General features: G+C 38.0%; 4 protein-coding genes across 5 annotated transcripts; 2 read left to right on the forward strand and 2 right to left on the reverse strand.

Annotated features, from left to right (window-relative positions):
• The first annotated feature begins 79 nt into the window (after nucleotides 1-79).
• On the forward strand, nucleotides 80-2,651 carry hmgb1b (high mobility group box 1b). Its single transcript, XM_017416347.3, has 5 exons — nucleotides 80-211; nucleotides 1,386-1,541; nucleotides 1,665-1,810; nucleotides 1,925-2,099; nucleotides 2,210-2,651. The coding sequence occupies exons 2-5, from the start codon at nucleotides 1,395-1,397 to the stop codon at nucleotides 2,336-2,338; spliced, it is 597 nt and encodes a 198-aa protein (XP_017271836.1). The 5' UTR covers nucleotides 80-211; nucleotides 1,386-1,394; the 3' UTR covers nucleotides 2,339-2,651.
• A 125-nt stretch (nucleotides 2,652-2,776) lies between these two features.
• Nucleotides 2,777-16,541, forward strand: LOC108235947 (protocadherin Fat 4). 2 transcript variants are annotated; one of them, XM_025005974.2, is made up of 17 exons: nucleotides 2,777-4,035; nucleotides 4,332-4,454; nucleotides 4,604-4,844; nucleotides 5,031-5,372; nucleotides 6,131-7,044; nucleotides 7,129-7,303; nucleotides 7,419-7,599; nucleotides 7,770-8,020; nucleotides 8,129-12,457; nucleotides 12,551-12,652; nucleotides 12,916-13,217; nucleotides 13,310-13,395; nucleotides 13,503-13,682; nucleotides 13,836-13,963; nucleotides 14,257-14,456; nucleotides 14,542-14,800; nucleotides 14,922-16,541. In XM_025005974.2, exons 2-17 carry the CDS (start codon nucleotides 4,401-4,403, stop codon nucleotides 16,292-16,294), a joined length of 9,117 nt encoding a protein of 3,038 aa, XP_024861742.1. In that variant the 5' UTR covers nucleotides 2,777-4,035; nucleotides 4,332-4,400; the 3' UTR covers nucleotides 16,295-16,541. The 2 variants fall into 2 exon arrangements, with proteins under 2 accessions (XP_024861742.1, XP_037829313.1); XM_037973385.1 differs by having other exon boundaries at nucleotides 6,131-7,303.
• Nucleotides 16,542-17,992: 1,451 nt separating this feature from the next.
• LOC108235948 (olfactory receptor 52B2-like) lies at nucleotides 17,993-18,962 on the reverse strand. Its single transcript, XM_017416291.2, has one exon. The coding sequence runs from the start codon at nucleotides 18,960-18,962 to the stop codon at nucleotides 17,997-17,999; it is 966 nt and encodes a 321-aa protein (XP_017271780.1). The 3' UTR covers nucleotides 17,993-17,996.
• Nucleotides 18,963-20,780: 1,818 nt separating this feature from the next.
• Nucleotides 20,781-22,575, reverse strand: LOC108235980 (olfactory receptor 52N5-like; the record flags this gene model as incomplete). Its single annotated transcript, XM_017416349.2, has 1 exon — nucleotides 20,781-22,575. A coding segment is annotated over exon 1 (933 nt), but the record flags the coding sequence as incomplete, so codon positions are not given.
• Nucleotides 22,576-23,064: the final 489 nt, after the last annotated feature.

Raw genomic sequence — 23,064 nt, forward strand, 5'->3', positions numbered from 1 at the left:
GCACCGTTGTGTTTGGGACAACCAACCGTCCTCCAAGCGGGACTGAGACACACAGTGTCCAATAAGATGCTCCAAGAAGTTGGCGGCAGCCAATGTCCGACAGCCGGAGCCCAGCACACCGGATAAACACAGACGAATCCCCACCGCCTAAAGACCGCGCACCGACGGTCCTTCCAGTCCCATTGTTTGAGACGTACAGCTGGCCGGAGGGGTAAGCATCCTTCACCTCATCCTACGGGCAAACCGAGCACTATCACATATGAATGTAACGCTGAGTTAGCCTCGGATTTGGGCGACATATATCACATTTATATGTTTAGCTAAGAGCTGAGTTTGATGGGATGCTAATCGTTTGTCATAATGTTCTAATGCTGCCCCGCTAAGTTGACTACGTAGATGCCTCGCGCTTGCATTAGCTTCTACGAACAATTACCAAATGAAAGGTTAGCTTATCCGATGGCAGATTTACTAGCTTCCTCTGGGTTAGCAGCGTCCCTATGTGTAACCAGCTGACAGAGAGAAGTTAAACTCGAGGCTAGCCTGCTGCGTTAGCCTGATAACCGTAGCTGGTTGTGTTTGCCATGCTGCTCGTTTAGATGCTAACGCTAAGCTAGCATCGTTAGCGCCGACTGGTGCTGAGGCAGCCCGCTTGCCAGGAGGCGAGGCGAGCATCTCTCTCTTTGACATTGCGGATTATAAACAAACAAACAAACAAACAAACTTTATTGCAAATAATCCGTACTGCTAACACTCGACTCGTAAAAGTTGTATATTTATGACCGAGAGGAAAAAAGGCTGAAGGCCGGAGGAGTTAAAAAAAATAAAAACAAAAAAACAACAACAGAAAAAAAAGCAGCCCGCTATTGTTAGCAAGTCTAATCAGCCATTTTAATGATCGTCTCATAATATTCGCTTAGCATTAGCTTTGAGCTAATGCTAAATGCTAAAGGGACACAAAGCAAGAGCGAAGCCATCATGGCTAACAGTTAGCTAACAATCAAAGGGAGGCGGAATCTGTTGCTAATGTATTCATTCACAAGCTCAAGCCTGCTCACTCTGTCATCCGGAGGTTATATAAAATAATACAGCTCAGTGTTTTTATCAGGTCACTACTATAACGCAGAGGATAACAGCTGGAGCTAAGGCAGTAAATGAAAGTGGTTAACTGTTTTCAGGAACCTCATGTTAGCATCCTCATACAATGGATCATCTGTCACCCCAGACACCCTCCTCCTCCTCCACCTCCCTGTTTAAACAATAGATGGGACTAACAAAGCAGGAGGCAGACAGTTGAGGACATTTGCATATTGTCACTGGGAACGCAGGATTCGACCTGGAGACACATTTGTTAAACATTTATTTATTTTTTCCCCCTCCCTTTCTAGTAAGCCAAGATGGGTAAGGATCCAAAGAAGCCGAGGGGCAAAATGTCCTCATATGCCTACTTTGTGCAAACATGCCGGGAGGAGCACAAGAAGAAACATCCGGATGCCTCTGTCAACTTTTCAGAGTTCTCCAAAAAATGCTCTGAGCGATGGAAGGTAGAAAAAAATTATTATATTTTATTTCAGCACTTTCCTTTTCTTCTCTAAATGCAGAATTTTGTTCCAAGTGGTGTTTGTTCTGAAATTTTTTTTTTTTTTTTTTAAATCTTTTTTTCAAAGACGATGTCTCCAAAAGAGAAGGGCAAGTTTGAAGATATGGCCAAACAAGACAAGGTGCGTTACGAGAGGGAAATGAAGAATTACGTGCCCCCCAAGGGTCAGAAGAAGAAGCGATTCAAGGACCCTAACGCTCCCAAGAGACCACCGTATGTACCATAACTTCAAATCCCTCCTGGGTTGTTTACTCCATTTTACTCTCAATCATAAATCTCTAACAGTGGCCTAAACAGCAGCATTTTTTTTCTTCCCCCTGCCCACAGGTCCGCATTCTTTATTTTCTGTGCTGACTTTCGCCCCAAGGTAAAGGGTGAATATCCCGGCCTTTCCATCGGGGACACAGCAAAGAAGCTTGGCGAGATGTGGAACAGCTCATCTGCAGAAGAAAAGCAGCCGTACGAAAAAAAGGCTGCCAAGTTGAAGGAGAAGTATGACAAGGTGAGCGGATATGATGCAGTTAAAGCTATATTCGCCTAAACCTGATGACTGTTTCATCGTTTGTACGGATCAGTGGGACTGCAGTTAAAAATATCTCATCCGCTCTACAGGATATTGTGGCGTACCGCACAAAGGGGAAAGTGGATTCAGGACCTGCTGCTGCCGCTGATGAGGATGAAGAGGAAGAAGAGGAGGGAGAGGAGGATGAAGAAGAGGATGAGGAAGATGATGATGAGTAGAATGCATCAAGATGGGACCTGAAGTTTTGTTTATGCCATATAATCTTAATGTACTCAGTTCACTATCTTGAATCAAAAGTCCAATTGAACAAGAAACGTGTATATTTAATGTTTTTATGATGTACAGTGTTAATCTCCCTTTTTTTGTAAAGGTAACACTACATATCCTAAGTTTGAACTTTTTCTAGTGGTAGTTCTTTATTCCTGCCATATTATATAACTATTTAGGAAGACTACATATCAGTATGAAAGTAACTAGTCTTTAGGTGTTACAACTCAAAAATGAGATTTATGAGTTGGTAGTGTATTTTTCTTTGTTTTGAAAATTATTTTTTTATGTGCTGTCCCAATGTCTTTTTATTGTTGTTTGAATACCACTCTAATATCAAATGCAGCTGTTGACATTCAAGAATGTCTTCAATAAAAGTTTTTTTTTTTATTTGTGTTTGTCTCTTTTATTTTTTTTATTTTTACAATCTATGCAATCGTCTGAAGTTCAACAGCAAGAAAACAATCTCATTTTTATGAGAAATCTCATTTCTCCATTTATAATCATAAATGCACGTTTGAACAGGCAGATGGTAAGCCTGTTTTTTATATATCAAGAGCTATCTGGTATAGTTATGTTGGAAAATGCTCATTAAGAGAACAGCAAAGAACATCTGCATTTATATGAAACACCTGGTTTATTTGTTATTTTAGGCCGTGGGGATCAATATCCTGATTTGGAAAGTGATAAAAAAACGCCATCCTTTTGAACTGAATTTGATCCAAAATGGCTTGAATAGTTTCTTTGATTGTAAAAAGGCAGTTATAGCAAACTACATCCAGAAGATGGTGTTATAAAGAAGCACATAATACGCTCAGTAGAAAGCATTTAGCTCTAGTATGTCAGAAAATACTGTTGTGTTGGGTGCCACAACTCCAAAACTTTACAAAACCATAAATATAAGCTACACAAAACAATATTTGTAATCAAAAAGTTATTAGTGATTGAATGACACTTTACGAAAAAGTAAAAAAAAATAAGACTAACGGTTGTTGAGCAAAAAAAACGAAGTGAAGGGCCTTCTGTGCAGAGCAATAAGTCAGTTTGTATCTGTAATGCTGTGACATTTTAAATGTAATTCAGAAGAATAGTACTTTTGTGTTTTGTGTGTACTCCTCTCCTCGGAGTGCAAGGAGTGACCTTTTGTGATTTCTTTCTGGTTTTCAGTTTCTTCTCGCAGTAACTGGAGACCATCCCGGTCACAGCGGCCTCACATTCACGTAAAGTGGATTCACACGTCTGTTCATTGGACGATTTTCAGCAGCACAAAAACCCCTTTTCTCAAAAGTGTGTGAATAAAAACACAACCACTTTCTTTCAGTGATTTCAGACCAAAACAAACAATAATCCTGCATATATTTCTAGGATTGTCCTCAAAATCTTTATTTATTTGTTTTGCATTTCTTCACGCTGAAACTGTTGGGTTTTGCTACACTCAGTTTAATGTCAGCTGTCTTTTAAGACCTGAGTGTGGTGCTCCAACCCCCCACCTCTCACATTTTACCCTTTGAATGAAGGCTCACTCAATGAATCCCCTTTTCTCACATGCTGCACAAAACTAACAGCAGACAGATGTTCGGTCTACACTGAGCAATCGCAGCATCAGACTCCACGGAGAGAATTTAAAACAGGTGGACTCAAGTTTATGGTAGGATATATCATCATATCTATTTTTAGAACTGGAGTTTGGATTATAAAGGAAATATTGACTTTTACTCATGTCAAAAAAAAGAAACTTTTAATCTTCTTGAATTTGGAACTTATTTTGGTTAGTTTACACTGACTGAAGGATTAGCTCAGAGTAATATCAAAGAGGCGTGCCATTCTGGATTACCTGCTGAAAAGATGAAGCGATTACCTTGAGTACAGTTTGTGTTTGGAAGAAACACTGTGCACTTTCCAGGACTTCACTTTTTAATGCCACATCTGTTTTGTTTTACTCAGGATCTTACTGTTTGACTTGATTTTGCAATCATGACCAAGAAATAAGAGTTTCAGGATAAAGACTTTATAATGGACTCTAAGGGACAACTGAGGAAATACTTCATTTTATTGTTACCTCTTATAGTAAGTTGGTTTGTTAAATCATTTATTGTGATGACTGTTTGTCTTGAAATGAATCCATCAGTGTTTCGACGTATAAGTTTACCTGTATATCATTTAAGCACTATTTATATTTAATAAAGCTTGAATGAGGGATTCTCCTCTTTCCTCAGCTTTTTATTACCGTCTCCTGTGATGAACCTTTACTTGGAAACTTGGGGAATCAAAGTATTGAGAGTGAGTTTGCAGAGATAGTTGAAGGGCAGCATATGCTTCCCTTCTGGTTTAATACATCCATTGATGCTGGGCTGAAGCATGGCACAGTCAGCACACACTCACAAAACAGATGGCAAACACAGATGGCTTTCTCCAGAACTGTTTATTCGTTTCAAGTCAAAGAAGACACAGTGCCAGGTTTGTCATTTTCCCACTTGTAAGCACACATGCACAGTATATTTGTTGACAACTACATTTCATACTTGTTTTATCTAAATTTATTGTGAAATAATTAGTTCTTTTTATTGATTGCCAGATGTCTTCTTTTCTACTCTGCAGTTATTTGATCACTCAGTAATTATACATGGTCCCCTGTGTTAACAGGAACAGTTGTGGGAAAGGTGGAAACACAGCTTGAGAGTCTCACGCCTATCACATACTCTGTTCAGGAGGACGATGGGGAGAATCTATTCCTCCTCAGCCCCATCTCAGGGGAGTTCCTTTTATCCCGCAGCCTGGACTTTGAAACACAAAGATTCTACATTCTCACAGTGGAGGCAAAGCAGGGGGACTCGCAGGTATCCAGTGACAGGGTGTACTTCAATGTGCTAGATGTGAACGACAACCCTCCTGCCTTCAGTCAGAGCCACTTCTCTGTGTCGCTGCTGGAGGACACACAAGTCGGCACTTGTTTCCTGCCATTAAATGTATCAGATAACGATCATGGTAAGAGAATAATGGGATACATCGCCGCTTGCTAAATCCTACTGACAGCATTTGAAGATGTGCTTACATTATTTAGCATTTCCCCCCAAAAATCTTGATGTTTCAGAGCCCACTTTGTTTAAATTACATAAATATAAAAATGCTACATCAAACTCACACCAAAGAAATGATAAAAGAATAAAACCTTAAAAAGAACCCTAGCTGTATTTAGTCTGGAGAACTACACTGCCAATCGCTGCTTGCAGTAACTCTGAGTCTTATTGTTGGCCTAATGTTTTGCTAAAAGCAATGTTTTATGATCTTTCTACTGTTACGAAAAAATAAGATGTACTGACAAGTCTTCTGATATGTCCTCATCAGGAGGAAACAGAATTGCCATGTACAATCTGTTCACAGTTGATGATAGGTCACACTACCATCCAGTTGATACGGCTTTCCAGCTCAGAGGAGACTGGTTGCCTTGTTTTTTTTTTGCTGGCATTCATTTGAAATGTAAAAGTCAGACATTTTCTACTGCTTGGAATTGTCTCGCCCCCTGGGATTTCATGTCTCCCTTATCTTTTTTGCCACGACAACTAACAATAATTATCTGTTATTAAAATAATTTACACACACACACAAAAAAAAATCATGCCAATCAATGTAATTCAAAACTTTTTACATGTTTTCATTTTTAACAACAAGAACCAAACCTTTAACTGCACAAAGAATTTACCATTCCCTATTTGTCATTATAGTATGTCTTTTATCTTCCCTAGGTGACAGTGGTGAAGTGGAACTGAGAGTGGCCGGTGGTGATGAGCTGGGAAAGTTTTTCATACACCAAACAGGTAGTTTGTGTCTGAAAAACGAGCTGGACAGAGAGAGTCAACCAACCTATAATTTGACCGTGACAGCCAATGACTGTGTCCAGCCAGTTTCTCTACAGCTCACCAGCACAGCACGTGTTGTTGTGCTTGTTGAAGATGTCAATGACAACGCTCCACTGTTTGTATCTGCCAAAAGTGTTAGTATACCAGAGGACACAGCTTTACATTCTGTTATAATGAGTATACATGCAGATGATGAAGATGCAGGATCCAATGCAAAAGTTTTGTATTTTTTAAACAACTCTTCTGGTGGAACATTCAGCATCGACAATACAAGTGGAAACATTTATCTGGAAGAGACATTAGACAGAGAAAAGGTAGAGACTCTGACTATTACTGTCACAGCTACTGATCTGGGCTCACCCAGAATGGAAACCACAATGAGTTTCACAGTATATGTTGAAGATGTAAATGATAATGACCCTGAGTTCTTACAAATAAACCACAGCCTGTCAGTCAGAGAGGATATCCCCAGGGGAACGAGCCTGTTTCAGCTTCAGGCTCATGATCAAGACACAGGACCAAATGGACTAGTGCGGTACATGTTGAGCCTAGCTGGTCCCTTCGTGGTGGATGCAGTTCGGGGTGTTGTCACAGTCATGGATCGACTTGACAGAGAAAGGGACTCAAACTACACCTTGATTGCAGCAGCCGTTGATCGGGGGAGCCCACCCAGATCTGCTACTGCCACTATCAGCATCACAGTGTTGGACATCAATGACTTCACACCCCAGTTTTCTCCAGAAAGACTCATCATTCATGTCAAAGAGAATGAAGAGGAACTATCTCAGCTAACACATCAGGTGCTCCTAGATCCCATGGTACACATTTTAGGTTGTTACTGCCAGCTGTGTTTATTTGTTTTTTTTTTCCCTAATTTTGACCAGATTTCAGCCTTGGATGAAGACTTGGGGCTCAACAGTCAGCTGACATATTTTATACAGACAGGAAATCATGATAGCTTGTTTTCCATTACTCCTGATGGCACTTTCCAGATTTTACACAGCCTGGACAAGGAAAAGGAATCATTGTATATTGTCACCATCACAGCTGTTGATTCAGGTAACTCCGGTCTAACTATAAGACACCTGGTGTAATACTTACACATTTCTTTAACAAACTACTTTTTCAAACAATAACTTGAGCTTGGTAATGAGTATCATTTTGTTATTTGAAGGTTTTCCATCTCTAACTGGAACTCTGACTGTACATGTCATTGTGGACGATGTCAATGATAACTATCCAAAGTTCACAGAGGAAGTCTACCACACCATTGTGTCTGAGGACAGTCCAATAGGGACAGTGTTTGCCATGATAACTGCATCAGATGCTGATGAAGGCATGAGTGGGGAAGTAAGGTAAATGTCACACAAGGATTAAAGAAACAATAATATGCAACATGTCTTTTTTCTTACTCTTATGAAAATATGTGAAATATATGCAGCACAGGACCATCAATATAGTTTTTCCTAAAGTAATTTACTAAAAAAAGTATCTTTCTTAAAAAAAAATCTTTTTTCTCAATTAGGTATTTTATGGAAAACCTTGATGCACCTTTTGCCATTGAGGAATTATCTGGAGAGCTGTTCACAATGGATTTCCTGGACAGAGAGACTGTAGCTATTTACACATTGACAGTGATAGGTAGTGATATGCATCCCACTGAGCCCCTGTCAAGCTCTGTGCTTGTTACTGTGCTTGTTGGTGACATAAATGACCACTGGCCTCAGTTTATGAACAGCCCCTTTGTAGCCTATGTGCCCATTGAGCTGGCTCCAGGTGAGATTTTACTTTCTTCTGACAGTTCAGGTACAATCATTGAGACTAAAAACTTATTTTCAATTTATATGATTGTTTTTTATTATTATTTTTACTGTTGTTTTACAGGCTCGGTTGTTTGTGCAGTAAAAGCAGTGGATGGAGACATTGACATGAATGCAGAACTGCATTATTCATTATATGGAGAAAGTTCAGACCTATTTTCCATTGACCCAAACAGTGGAACTGTATTCTCTTCAAGTTTACCGTGGAACTCGGATGATATTACTATCAATGTGTATGTAGAAGATGCCGGTGAAAACACCAAATTTGACGTAACTACTATCAGTATCAGGTTTCAGAACATTTCTGATTTTCCTGAGATGGATGTGGATGTTCTGAATTATTCCCTTTCTGAGGATCTGCCTGTAGGAACACTAGTGGCTGTGGTCTCTGCAGTAAGCATCAGAGGTGAACCTGTTTCCTTTTACATTGCTTCTGGAAACTTTGAAGACATGTTTAATATAGACCAATTACGTGGAGCACTGACGGTTGAGAACCCTTTGGATTATGAAAACAAAAAAGAGTTTTCTTTGTTAATAGAAGCCAGAGACTCTGGCTTGCCTCCATTCTCATCATTTTCAGAAATTCACATAAATATCACTGATGTAAATGATAACTTCCCACAGTTCACTCAAGATGAATACAGATGTGAGGTTTTTGAGAATTTCCCACCATCTGGGGTGTGTGATGTTCTTGCCATCGATGCAGATTCTCCCAATTACAGCACAATACGCTACAATATAATAGAAGGAAATAATGAGTCTTTTACACTTGATCCTGAAAATGGTTTACTGAGCACCACTGTAAGTTTAGATAGAGAATCTGTTCCTGTATTCAGTTTAATAGTCGAGGCTGCTGAGCTCGATAACCCTTTGCACAAATCCAGAGCAACAGTCATCATAGATGTTTTAGACAAGAACGATAACGCACCTCATTTTACACAGATTTTTCTCGCAGAGGTGCCTGAAGAGGCTTCTGTGGGACACACAGTTTTACAATTAACCTCAACTGACGATGATACTGATGCTAATGCAGCAGTTAGTTATTATATACATGACCAAACTGAGGACATGCTTTTTGAAATTGATTCCACAACCGGATGCATTACTGTCAAAGGGCCTATAGACAGGGAAGTGCAGGATCACTATGTCTTAAAAGTAAATGCAAACGATTCCATGTGGAGTACAAGCGCTGATGTCAGCATCATCATTTCAGATGTGAATGATAATAGACCAGTATTTTTGAATGATTTTTATACAGCTGTCCTTCCTGAAACACATGTTAAAGAGGTTCTTATTTTGCAAGTTCTTGCTACAGACGCAGACATTGGGCAAAATGGCGACATTTTGTATGTTGTTGACCCTCCAAATGAAATGTTTTGGGTGAATGCTTCTTCTGGTGAGATTTATACAAAGCAGCCACTACTTTTACATAATTCTGCTTTTGAAATCTATGATTTTACAGTTCTTGCTTTTGATTGTGGCACTGACCCTCTGCATAGTCATGTTACAGTCACAGTGAGATTAGAACAATATAACCACCACCCTCCAGTGTTTTTGTCTTTAAAGCCCCTGATTGCTATTCCATATGACCTGCCTGTGGGATCTGAGGTGATAACGTTTACTGCAACAGATCCGGATTTTAATAGCAGTACAAACATTGAGTATTATGTGAGTGGAGGTAATGCATCTATTTTTTGGGGGATTCAAGCTGACAGTGGGAAGGCATTCTTAAACCAAACTTTAGCAGAGAGTGAAAACCTGTTTTTAACTTTATTAGTTGAGGTTCGCGATAAAGGAATTCCTCCTTTAACGTCACAAACTGAAATCACTTTTGAAATTACTGGAAGGAACAGGTTTTCTCCAAGCTTTGTTGAACCAGATGTTACTTTCTCTATTCCCGAAGACTTACCTGTTGGATCAGTGGCTGGGAAAGTTCAAGCAGAAGATGGGGATAATGGTCGCAATGGTGAAATTATGTATTGCATTATTCCTCAAAATCAACACTTACCGGTCTCTGTCGGAGAAGTCTCTGGACTGTTAACACTCACCAAAGAGCTTGACTTTGAAAAGGAAAGAATTTATAATCTGCAAATCAAAGCCACAGATGATGGATGGTTCTCTAAAACTGCTTGGCTAAATGTTACAGTGATAATAATGGATGTAAATGACAATCCTCCAGCGTTTTCCTCATCTGAGTATACAGTTTCAGTTCTTGAAAACTCAAAAGTTGGAACAACTGTTCTAGATGCAAAGGCCACTGATATGGACTCAGGGGTAAATGCACAAATATCCTACTCTCTTATTGCTGGCTATGTGGATAAATTTGCAATAGATTCAAGAAATGGGACTGTAACTACTTTGGATGTTTTTGATTATGAGCGAGAGCAGCTCTTTGATTTAACAATCAAGGCTTCAAACACTGGCAGGAACCCTCTATTTGGCTTGGCATATGTTGTCATCCAGGTTTTAGATGTCAATGAATTCTCTCCAACATTTATGAAAAAGACTTTTAACTTTTCAGTGTTTAAAAATGTGCCTGTTGGAACAGCAATAGGGGAGGTGACAGCCTCTGATGATGATCGAGGTCCTGAAGGCCGGGTGCTTTATTTGATGTTTGGCCATGGCAAAAATACAGGCTTTGACATTGACCAATTTTCTGGAGAAATACGAACAAGCAGAAGTTTGAGGAATCAAGGCAATAGTCATGTAGTTTTTAAAGTTCTTGCAAAGAACTCTGGTGTTATAACTGGGACAAATGTAGATGAGGCATTGGTTCACATTAATGTAAATGACATCAATGATGCACCATCGTTTACCTCTACATGCTATTTTGCAAATGTTACAGAAGACAGCCCAGTTGGGGCATCTGTGCTAACTGTAAGTGCTCTGGATCAGGACTACATACCAGACTGGAATCGATTCTTCTTCACCATTGAAAATGGAAACACAAACTTGTCTTTCTCTATTGATCCACTTACAGGTGTCATTTCAGTAAACTCTTCATTTGACAGAGAACTCTGGCCAGTTTATAACCTCACTGTTATAGCCACTGATAATGGCTCTCCACCAGCCACTGGCACTACAAATGTCATTGTGACCATTGGAGATATTAATGATAATGCCCCTCAACTCACATCAACAGAGACTCAAGTGAAGGAAAATCAACCTGAAGGCACTGTAGTGATCCGATTAAATGCGTCTGATTCTGATTTACCTCCAAATCAAGGTCCTTTTACTTACAGGTTATTAAATTTGTCAGAGTCTAGTGCTTTTTCACTTACTTCTGATGGAGTTTTACTCACCACACAAAGTATTGATCGGGAAGATACCTCTGAATATCGAATCCTGGTGGTGGTTAGAGATGCAGGGTTTCCTTTGGCACTATCTTCAACAGCCACGCTCCACATCAAGGTGGTGGATGAAAATGATAACCCTCCATTGCCAAGAAATATTTTCATTGAAGTGAAATATTTTGGAAGTTCCTTTAAGGGAGGCATGATTGGTAATGTCCATCCCGAGGATCCCGATGAGTCTGATACATTTACTTGTGCCATTAAAAGTGGGCCGACAAACATGTTTTCAATTCTCAATGGTACATGCGAGCTGTGGTCATTGCCCTTTCAAGGAGAGGCCACATTTAATATCACTATTGAAGCTACTGATCAGCTTCACTTCCCAGTAAACAACAGTATATACATAAACTACAAAGGTTTTACAAATGCATCTGTAGACAGTTGTATATTATTCTACATGTCATCATCTTCAATGGAAGAGTTCTTATCTAATAAGTATTTGAGGTTTGCAAAAGCTCTGGACAGTCTGTTTAACCTGCAGGCCTCCAAAACTCATGTTTTTGGAATTAAACATATTGGCAATGAAATCCTTCTGTTGGCTGCTGTAAAAAACTACAATGGACAATATCTTAGCAGAGAGGTAGCAAGTAGTATATCTGCTGGACATAAGAAGTTACTGGAGGCTCAGAGCAATGTGACAATTTCTCACATCACCAGTGACCCATGTCTCACCAGCCCCTGCCAAAACAGGGCATCATGCAACAAAAACATTTACATCAGCCAAGGAGTTGCTGTCCTGGAAAGCATGGCTGTCATCTTTGTGTCACCACAGAAAGAGATTTTTAATTGTACCTGTCCAGTCGGATTCACCGGTTCACTGTGTGAAGATGACATTGATGAATGTGAGAGGAATCCCTGTGAGAATAACAGCACATGTGAGAATATCGCAGGAAGTTTCTACTGTCACTGTCAAAGTGGCTTCTCTGGATCTATCTGCTCTGCTGATGTGGATGAATGCCTGAAGGTGAAGTGCCAAAATGGTGGAACGTGTATTCACTCACAGGATGGATATTATTGTCAGTGTGTGCCTGGATTTGAAGGTAGATATTATCGTGTAAGAATAAAAATATCACGATGTTTGAATAGAAACCAGAACCTCTTTTAGTTTTGTGGTTTATTTTATTTTTTTCCAGGGGAAAAGTGTCAAGAACTTATAGATCACTGCAGATCGACACCCTGTGTTCAAGGCAGCTGCATCAACCTACAAAAAGGATTCTTCTGTGATTGTCCTTTTGGTGAGAACAGTATACATATGGAAATATTACTAAATATAAAAATGGTTGCTTATTGCATAAGCTCAGGATTTCTGAGCTTCTAGTCCCGAGCTTTTAAGACATTGACTGCAGACAGCTGAAGATTTGTAATCTGTTATTAGCACAACAACAAGCCAGGTGGTGCTCAAAGGTCACAAAATAGTCTTAGTTATTTTGTTTCAATTTATAACTCAAACCTGTATTCTTTAAACTTTATTTCCTCCATAATTCATTTTCCATTTTAGGAGTCAGTGGAGTTTATTGTGAGGAACACAGCTACGGCTTTGAAGAGCTCTCCTTCGTAGAGTTTTCACCTCTGGATCGCAGGACTAATTTAATCTCATTTGAGTTTGCAACAGTGCAGAGGAACTCACTCCTTCTGTACAATCCTGGCACTTCATCCAGCAGGGAGTTCTTTGCATTGGAGATACTTGAAGGAACCATACATCTGTCTTATGACCTTGGCTCGGGCCCTGTGAGGCTGAAGACATACAAGCAGGTTGCAGATGGGCAGTTTCATACTGTCACTGTCAAGAGGATTGGCAATGTGAGTTTTAACTATGTTCATTTACAAAGTTAATCAAACAGCAGCTTCCAGATGGGGAAAGGACAATTTAAAGAAAGGCTCATATTTAACAGATGGGGTCTTTGCTTGTGGACAACTGCACAGATGATGAGAACAATGAGTTTTGTTTTTCAAAGAGTGATGCAAGTCACTCAGAAAGGTACCAAAATAAACAATAATGAAAACAATATTTATTCTTTTTTATAGCCTTGCATAAACAACTCTGATTTAAGTTAATTTATCTTTCTTTGTCCCTACATCTATCAGGACACTTGATGTTGGTAACACTAACATGACATTTGGAGGACTGAGGAATCGTGAATTCATTCTACAGCATCCTGACCAGATAAAAACTCATGACTTCGTTGGATGTATTCGAAATATTCATGTTAATGGGATGCTGCTGAGACCTTCGGTGGGCCTTGCAACCTACAACGTCTTTGACAGGTAAGATTGTTTTGTAATTTTAAAACATGCAGATGTCCTTTGTAAGACATAAATGTGCCTTCATTGCTTAAATGGATGTGGGTTTAATACAACAAGTGTGCTGTTTCTGTTTTCTTTATGTCCAGATTTAAGTATTATGTTTTTCATATTAAGGTGTCCTCGAATAACAATGTCAAGATGCAGCAGTGCCCCATGCCAGAACGGTGGTGTGTGTCAAGACCTTTGGTCTGATTATCTTTGTGAGTGTAAAAGTCCTTTTACTGGGAGTAACTGTGCCACAGGTGAAGACAACAAACAAACAAACAAACAAACAAACAACAACAACAACAAAAAAAAAAAAACAACCCAGAGATATTAATTGCTTTGTATTAACAATTTTATATTCAGGTTACAGAAATGATTATTCACAATAACATGTCAACTGTACCAAAAATTGCTTTATTTGTGTAATTTTTGTAGTTTGTGTGTATCCATTCACTCTAAAAGCCAGTTAGAGAGATGTGTAAGGTTTCTAAGTTTTTTGTTTTAGGCATAGTTGTAACTAAGCTCTTATTTCCCACTCCTTCTGAAACAGAAATGTCAGAAGATCTCGTACTGAAGTTTAATGAGAGTGACTACATTGAATATGTCATTAAGGAGAGATTCAAGAGGGACTATCTGCTTAAAAAACTGGTGGATAATGAAAAAGAAACTGTAATTACCATCAAGTTCAAAACCAAAGATGATGGGGTTTTACTCTCTGTTCTTGGACAGACAGAGTACATTTTACTGATGGTTGGTATAATATGTGTTTAATAGATATGATGTATTCCAACGTAATTAAAATACAAAAACACTTTTCTCCTAAACTCTTCTTCAGATAAGAGACCGAAAGCCTGTGTACATTTTCAAAGAAACCCTGTCAGGACACCTGTTAGAGTTCACTGTGGAGTTTCTGGTTGCTGATGAGCTCTGGCACGTCCTGTCCTTGTCCAGCAATGGACCTAACACTTTTCTGTCAGTGGACGACAAAATACTCTTAAACAGCTCGGAGAAAAGAATGGATCTCTCTCCTGTTAATGTAGAAAGATTCATTCTTGGTGCGGCTCCAAAACCAGGAACAAAGCTCCAACACTCAGGTGAGCTGATGCCTTATAAAGTTTGATTAAGTATTTTTGTCTCATCAGTTATAGTTACTGATTTGTGTTGAGTTGGACAAAGATTTCAACCGATGAAATGTCTGCATTCTTCTTATGACAGGGTTCAGTGGGTGTGTGCAGTATTTTAATGTGAACGATTACACTCTGCCTGTCAACGGACACAGTTTGATGGTAGAGGTCCGGCCGAGCTTGAGTTTCAGCCAGTCCAGCTGCAGCTCTCCAGATGTGTGCCACTCCTCACCGTGTTCTGAGGAGAATGCTGGGGGGAGAACATGTCTCTCACATTGTTCAAACCTGTGGAAGTGTGGACCTGCTGTGCAAAACACATCCTGCATCTGTTTGCAGAATAACTCTGATCATTTCTGTGATTTCTGCATCTTTGCTACTCATAAAGAGTGCTATGAAGCGCACCACAGCCAGCCTTTGTGGCTTATAGCTGTGGTTCTCCCTCTCATCTTCATTCTGGCAATCGTGGGAGTGTGTGTGGGCCTGTACAGAGTCAGACAGAGAGATACAAGGTTTAAAAATGAGACCTTCCCCAAGAAAACGGAGCAAGAAGGAGCAAACATGACTTTTTGTTTTGATGACAACAAAGTTCTTGCAGATGCTGTGTCAAGAGAAAAACAGAAACGTTGTGACCCAATCAGTGCAGCTCAGCAGAGGTCAAGTGAAGAGTTTTATTCTGATTCTAGTGTGTTGTGTGCACAGCCAATGGTACCAAGTGAGCTGGAGTATTATGAGATCGGCAGCATCTGTAGTGCATTTCATTCTGACAATAACTCCGCAAAGCTCAGCTGGCACAAGCATTTATACCGTACGAAACATGCGATAAGCGGTTCAAAACATTGGGGAGATCTGAGAACCCTGCTGGCAAAATTTAAGAAAGATAGCTCAAGTGAAGAAAAAACCCCTACAAAACCACAAAAGATTGCCTCACTAAACAAACAGCTGTTGTACAGGCTTGACCCCGAGCAGCCCCAGCAGACACCGCCTTGTCATTTTAAAAGATTTCCACAGCCAGAACTCCTAGAGCCAACACAATGCCTCAGTTTTGAAGAAATAAGTAAACTAAATGCCCCTTTCCCATTTGCACAACAAACATCCCTGAAATCTAGACCCACCAAGTCCACCATGATTATTGAGACTTCGTCTGAGTGTGAAACAGACAGCACGTTTACTTGCTCTGATTCAGATTATGGACAGTATTCGATCATCGCTGGCAAGAAACATATTCATGGCCAGTCAGAGAGCAACCTTAGGCAAGAAGGGTTCCTGCCTGTCTTTAAACAAACCTCACCCTCCACTGCAGATCAGGATGAAACTGAGAATACTCCCTCCACTTTGTTAGAACATTTTGAAAGTGTTTTAAATCTGCAGCTGCCTTTTAGAAGCTATGCACCCGTATTTGAAGACATTGCACATTTACCCATCGACAGCTGTGATATGCAAAGCGATATTGAGGAAATTATTTGATTTGTCTCAGTAGTATTCAGGTGGATAAACTGAGCTATTATTTCCATGCAGTTTATGTCTTGCACTAAGCTTTTCTATAATGCACTTTTGTTTATATAAATAACCTGTTAACTGTGTTAACTGAGCAGTAGCCAGACAAAAAGGTTTTTGTTCTTGTTTGTTTTATTTAAGTGTTGAATATGTACATATTATAAAGTTAAAAAATTCTTCAAAGTTAATCATATTTGCTAGGTCACTATATTTCTGTTCTGTCTGTGCAAAAAAAATAAACCTTTTGATCAAACATTGTTTATTTCCGTTGGATATTGTCTGATATTTGAGTAATAAAAGCCACAAAACAAGACTGTAAGTTGGATGTTGATCGTAGCATCCAGCTGCTGAATGAGCAGAAACTTAAATCGAACTTGGCTTTTAATGGTGTTTTCCAGACATGAGCATGTTTGATGAGCATCAAACTGACTTTACTATGATAAAATTTTTCAGTGTTTAATTTTTTGAATATAGGGATGAACAAAGCACTCTCCTACTTATCATGAATCTTTGTGCCACATTTTTATAATAACAGAATATCACCTTATCCGTGTTAAAGTCAATTTTATTTTTATAGCAAGTTTAGAAGATTGACCAAAGTGTTTCACAAGTTAATTAAATACAACAAAAAAGAGCATTCATCAACAAAATAAATACAATAAAACAAAGTAGAAAATATAAACAAATACAATGAAATTGGTTAAAAACAAGCTAAAGGAAAAAAGGCCACAACATAAAAGCCTGGAAGGGAAGTTACAATAAGTTTTCAGACGGGATTTAAAACATTGTAGAGATGCTGCAGTGCGAATATAAGGAGGCAGGTTGTTTCAGAGTCTGAGGCCGACACTGCCAACACTTTATTACTCTTTTATTATTAAATTTACCAGAGAATATTACAAAGACTGCGAAAAACAAAAAAACAACACAAAAAATGCATTCAAGCCTTTTCTAAAACAGCAAAAAGTAAACTTGTTCAGTACATTATAACAAGACTTACCCTGAAGGTTTATCTCCACCCAGTGGTCAGATTTAAGGATACATTTAAAGGAATGAAGAAATTAAATTTAAGTGTATTTTCTATCCAATTGACCTCTGATGGTCTTGTGAAAAAGCATACATCAGTTCAGTAAATATTTCTAATATGATTTTAAAAACTTTATAATTTTTTTTTACATTTATTTTCAGTATTATTATTTTATATCATAAAATATAAAAAACATATTTATAGATGTTTTTGTTTGCATTTTGGTGTAGATAAGAGAAGTTTTATATTTTCTATCAAAAAAGAGATGCTCTGACCTTCAGATCAAATTGTTACATTAAAGTTTGTAAAAGGAGAAGTTCATCTATATGAGTTTTATTCAGCTTTTATTTTCTGTTCATGGGAGACAATAGCTACAAATACAGAAACATTTTAAATATAAAACCAAAACAGTAAAACAATTTTTACAGAAGTCCAAACTTGAGCAAATCTAAGTAGTATTGAAGAAAAGTGTTGACTTTTTGTAATTATTCCACTTTAAGCATTTTTATTATCTGTTTTATTTGTTTTAGTTTTACCTACAAATTTCTGTATACATATACAAACATCAAAAGAGTCAGCTTCCATCATAGCATCTTGTTCTAATCTATATTAAATTATCCTAAATCCTAAACCCTTTGCTCACAGTCACTATTTTAGTGTGATGCTTATTTTTCTATTCATAAATCTCTGCATCAAAGCCTTTTTTATTTCCATGGTCTTAAAACAATATATCACTGGATTAACTGCAGCAGGTATGAGGCTGTATATCATCGTTATGATTACACGAGCATCAATGCTAAATTTGAATCCCAAATTGTTAGTAAGATAAATAAAACATCTGGGCAAATAGTAAAGGCAGGTTACAAAGATCTGAGGAGCACAGGTGGACAGCACCTTGTGATGCCTCTCTTTGAGAGACATCTTCAGGACAGATATGATGATAGAAAAATAAGAAAAAATGATAAAAGTTAAGGGAACCAAAAGAGTGATCATAGCATTTGCAAATGCAACCCATTTAACATAAGCAACATTCTCTCCACATCCCAGGTTAGTGACGGATACATGATCACAGTAGCATTGCATGATGGTGTTAAGGTCACAGTAAGGCAGAGTTGAGGCGTGAAGCACTATCCCCATCATTCGTATAAAGGTCAATACCCAGCACAGGCTACAAGCAATCGAAACTGCTTTGTTTGTAAATAAATTGGGATATTGGAATGGAAACCAAATAGCAACAAAACGATCCAAAGCCATCATCAGCAAAATCAAAGAATGGATAGCTCCTAAAGAATGGACAAAATACATCTGTGCAAAACACGCTCCAAATGAAGACAACATGTCATTCCACCAATATCTGGCAATGATTTTTGGAAGCGTTACAGTGCCAAAAAGGATGTCTGTCATTGCGAGGTGAAAAAAGACCAAATATGTTGGTTTGTGGAGAGTCCTCTCACTTATGATGATGGCTAAAATAAAAATATTTCCAAACACAATAGCAACAAAAACAAGGAACAGAATAAAAGACACTAGTCCATTGTACTCTGGTGGCAGTCCAGGGAATCCAACGATTATGAAGTTTTTTACAGTTGTAATATTTGTGTATTTCATAATCATGTGGTCAGAAAAAAACAATACAACAAACCTTGATTTGAAATTACAAAAAAGACTAAGTCAATAAAAAACACGTTTGAATCAACATTATTGATAGACTTTCAAAATCCAATTTCAAAGAATCTTATTTTTGCTCTGCATGCCATTTGTACACCTCACCTTTGCACCTCTGATAAATTATGAGCTCCTTCAGGTGACATAAGGATAATGTGACACTTCTGGATCACGCCACTTTGTTTAAAGCTTTCCAACAAAGTCATGTGTAATGATGTGTGAAGAGGAAAACTCAAGGGAACCAACTCACACACTGGTGTTTCACTGCTCATACTACTTTAGATATTTTTAAAAACTGACATTTTCTGCTACATTTACGTGCCTTGTTCACATGCAAACATTGTTTTTTTATGAGAAAATTGGAAATTTACTACTTTCTCAGTAAATATTCTTGAATTCAGTTTTGGTATATCCATAGGGACTTGACAAAGCTTTTCAAAAAAGTTCACACAGCGGCCTGTTTTTTCCTTGCCCACCTTTACTTTGTGCACAGCCACAGCAACAATGGAGGCTTTATTTAACCATTATTTTCCACATCTTGCTGGCTTTGTGCTGATTCTGTTTCTATTGAACTGTGATCGTGTGCTGAAAGGGTTAAAGACTGGGAGGAGATGGCTAACAGCCTGAAAATTAGCTATTTTGGGATATCTTTAGCCATGCTCAGAATGTTCTTCTCTTTGGGTTTTAACATGTTGTTCATGTAGCGGTCGACAGATGCAAATGAGAAGCAAATGGCTAAATGCACACCAAATAGATAAATGATGCAAACTCCAAAACACACACAGACACACACACACACACACACAAAAAAAAACAAATGCAAAGAAAAAATGCTGCATGTGCCAAAAACACTAAAATACCCTAAAATACCAGCAAGTAAGAAAAGCTGCCATCTCACTCCACAAAATGGAAGTGCACCAGACCACTAGGGGCACTAGATGTTGGCTATTCACGCTCCGTGGATTCAGCAGTGTCTTCCTGTTGTTTGACCTGGTACCTGCAGTGAGATGTCAATTCACCCATAAGGTCTATGGGTCAGCCCACGTCCGGGTCTCCCTCCTCCTAAACACGGTGGTTCACTTAGGGACCGTCAACAAATTATCAAACCAATGACAGCTGAAAAACAAAAATTAAATAACCTCTATGTCATATGAACTTTTGACCAAGAGTTAATGTTGAATTATTTCACTAGACTGGACAAATAAGAAACACCTAATTTTATCTAATTTTAAAGCATTTTGTTTTTTATTAATATTTTTTATAAAAAAGAATGTTTGTTTTTTATTACTTCATGAGGTGGGTGTGTCTTGTTAGGTTTTGTGTTGGTGAGTTGCGTAGTTCATGTGTTTGCTGCAAGTTTAGCCGTTTGCAAGTGTCGGCCATCATCTGTTGATCATGATATTATAACCAGCAGTTACAGAGTTACTATCAATCTGACCTCATTTTAGAAAAAAACACTCAACTTTAATAAGACACACAAAAACAGTCGTTTAAAAGAAACACAAGAGAAATTCCAACATATCAAAGCATACATTTATGTTTTCAAATGAGATTAAACAGCTAATAATCACGTCTTGAACAAGTTCTGTGGTGACATTGATTTTTTTGGGTGAACAACCTACATTTAAGTTTTCTTTATATCTTTTGTTTTCAAAGAGTATATTAGTGGATTAACAGCTGCAGGTAAAAGACTGTACAACATTACTTCCACTGACATTTTTACATAGCAATAGGATTTTAGCTTGTTTTTGTCATGAAGGTTATTTTGTTTTGCAAAAGCTTCATTTTCAATTTTTCTTTAATGTCTTTTGTTTTGAAACAGTATATTAGTGGGTTGAAAGCAGCAGGTAGAAGACTATACATCATTACCACAACAACTTTCACTGAAATACTGAAAGTGTAGCCCACAAAATTTGCCAAGTACACAAAACACCGTGGCAGGTAGTAAACACATGTGATGATAAGCTGTGGTGTGCAGGTGGACAGAGTCCTGCTGCGACCTTCAGAGGAGGAAATTCTCAAAACAGCAACAATAATAACAAAATAAGTTAAAATAATAAAACTCAGAGGTAACAACAAACTGAACATGGCAAGAGCGAATGCCACAACTGTAACCTCTTGTACTTTCTCACATCCAAGGTTTATTATTGCTATATGGTCACAGTAGCACTGAGCAATTATGTTTGAGTTACAAAAGGGTAGTCTTAAAGCATCTAAAACTATACCAATCATCCATGACATCGGTATAAGCCACGATATTCCACAAAGCACAGAAACCGTGGCGTTACTGAAAAGTGAGGTGTAACGCAGTGGAGCACAAATTGCAATAAAACGGTCCAGAGCCATCACCATCAGGATGAAAGAATGAGTGGCTCCTAAAAAGTGAACAAAGTACATTTGTGCAAAACAACTGTAAAAGGAAATAATGCTGTCATCAAACCAGTATTTCGATATAACCCTTGGTAGAGTTACAGTCCCAAACATCAAATCACTTAATGCCAGGTGGCAGAAAATAAGGTATGTTGGTTTGTGAAGAGACCGTTCGGATCTAACAAACGCTAAAATGAAAATATTTCCAACAGCTATAGTCAAGTAAAGCACAAAAAGAAGAGCTGAGACAGGTCCGTAATACTCTGGTGAAAGTCCAGGAAATCCAGTGATGAAAAAATCATTTATCCTTGTTACATTAGTGTACAACATAATTACCTGAGATCCCCCAAAACAACAGCAACTGACAAAAAGAAACAAATGTGGAAGTGATTATTAGATGTAACAGCTTGGTATAGTTCTAAACAATTTATAGACACTACAAAATATTAAAATGTTGACAATAAACCTTTTTTTAGTCCAAAAAGTGTGCATAAAAAAGCAAAAAAAAAAAAAACACCAAAAGGGACAACAAAGTAATGTAAGGGTTTCTGTTTATTTGTAAAACTAACATCAGCTTTCCTGAACATACTGCAACGCCTCACTGTGCCGTCACCTGATGTGTTTCACTTTTTATCTGTTACATTTTCAGTAAGCAGATAGAGCAACAACAGGCATCCTTCCCAAATGAATTCCACGAGTTCAACCAAGACAGCTCGTTGCCATGACTCATGGCATCCACACCATGATTATCATCAGCTTTATTAAAATATGCCTACAAATTGTTAAATAAAACAATAAAACAGCAGCTGTTTGTCAATCTAGGACACTACTGTCGCTGTCATTGCAATCAGGACTGCAATGACACATAAAAAAAGAAAAAAAACCTGAACCAGCTATTTTGATGCACATACTTCATCCATCTTTGAAAAAAAATCATCCTAAAGTCTGATTGTAACATTGGTCCTTCCATCTCAGTTTGTTCTGTTCTGGAGAGTGTTAGTCTGGTTGGCAGCTGCAGGAGGAAGTGTCTAAAACTAACTTACATGGACAAAAGTTGGCTGTCGACGGGGAAATATAAGGAAGTAGTTTTTAGTTATTAGATTCAAGCAAAAGTACTTGAACAGCAAATAAAAATATAAGACTGAAAACAAAAAAACTCAAGCAAATAAAAATTCCTAATGTAAAACTGTGATTGTGGACCCTTTTTATTGATTTTTATTGATTTTATTTGTTTGACAGTACTTTGTATCTTTTTTTTGTCATTTATGTCTGCTCCATTTTCACAGATGAGACTTTTATTTATGTATTTAAAAAACAAATTTTACAGAAAAAAAACACATTTGACGTTATGAATTATGATCTTTCTGACAATTGTTTTTATCATTGTTTTTTTTTTCTTAAACAGTATAGATACACTGTTGTTGCAGATGTAATAAATCTAATAGGTAATTCTAGGAACTGCAAAACCATATTTTTTGTGATAAACTATGTCAAAACAAAAACTTGCTGTGCAACATCAGAACAACACAGGACATGTTGAACCTTTAAACATTAGAGGTAGCAGCAGTGAGGTTGTTAATAAATAGATATTTTTATTTCAGCCAAGAAATGTCAGTGCAGATCTGTTGTCTTTGACATTGAGGTGCCAAACTCATATTTGAACTATAATGTGCGCTTAAGT

This window comes from Kryptolebias marmoratus, linkage group LG2, assembly GCF_001649575.2.
Source record: "Kryptolebias marmoratus isolate JLee-2015 linkage group LG2, ASM164957v2, whole genome shotgun sequence".
Classification (NCBI taxonomy): domain Eukaryota; kingdom Metazoa; phylum Chordata; class Actinopteri; order Cyprinodontiformes; family Rivulidae; genus Kryptolebias; species Kryptolebias marmoratus.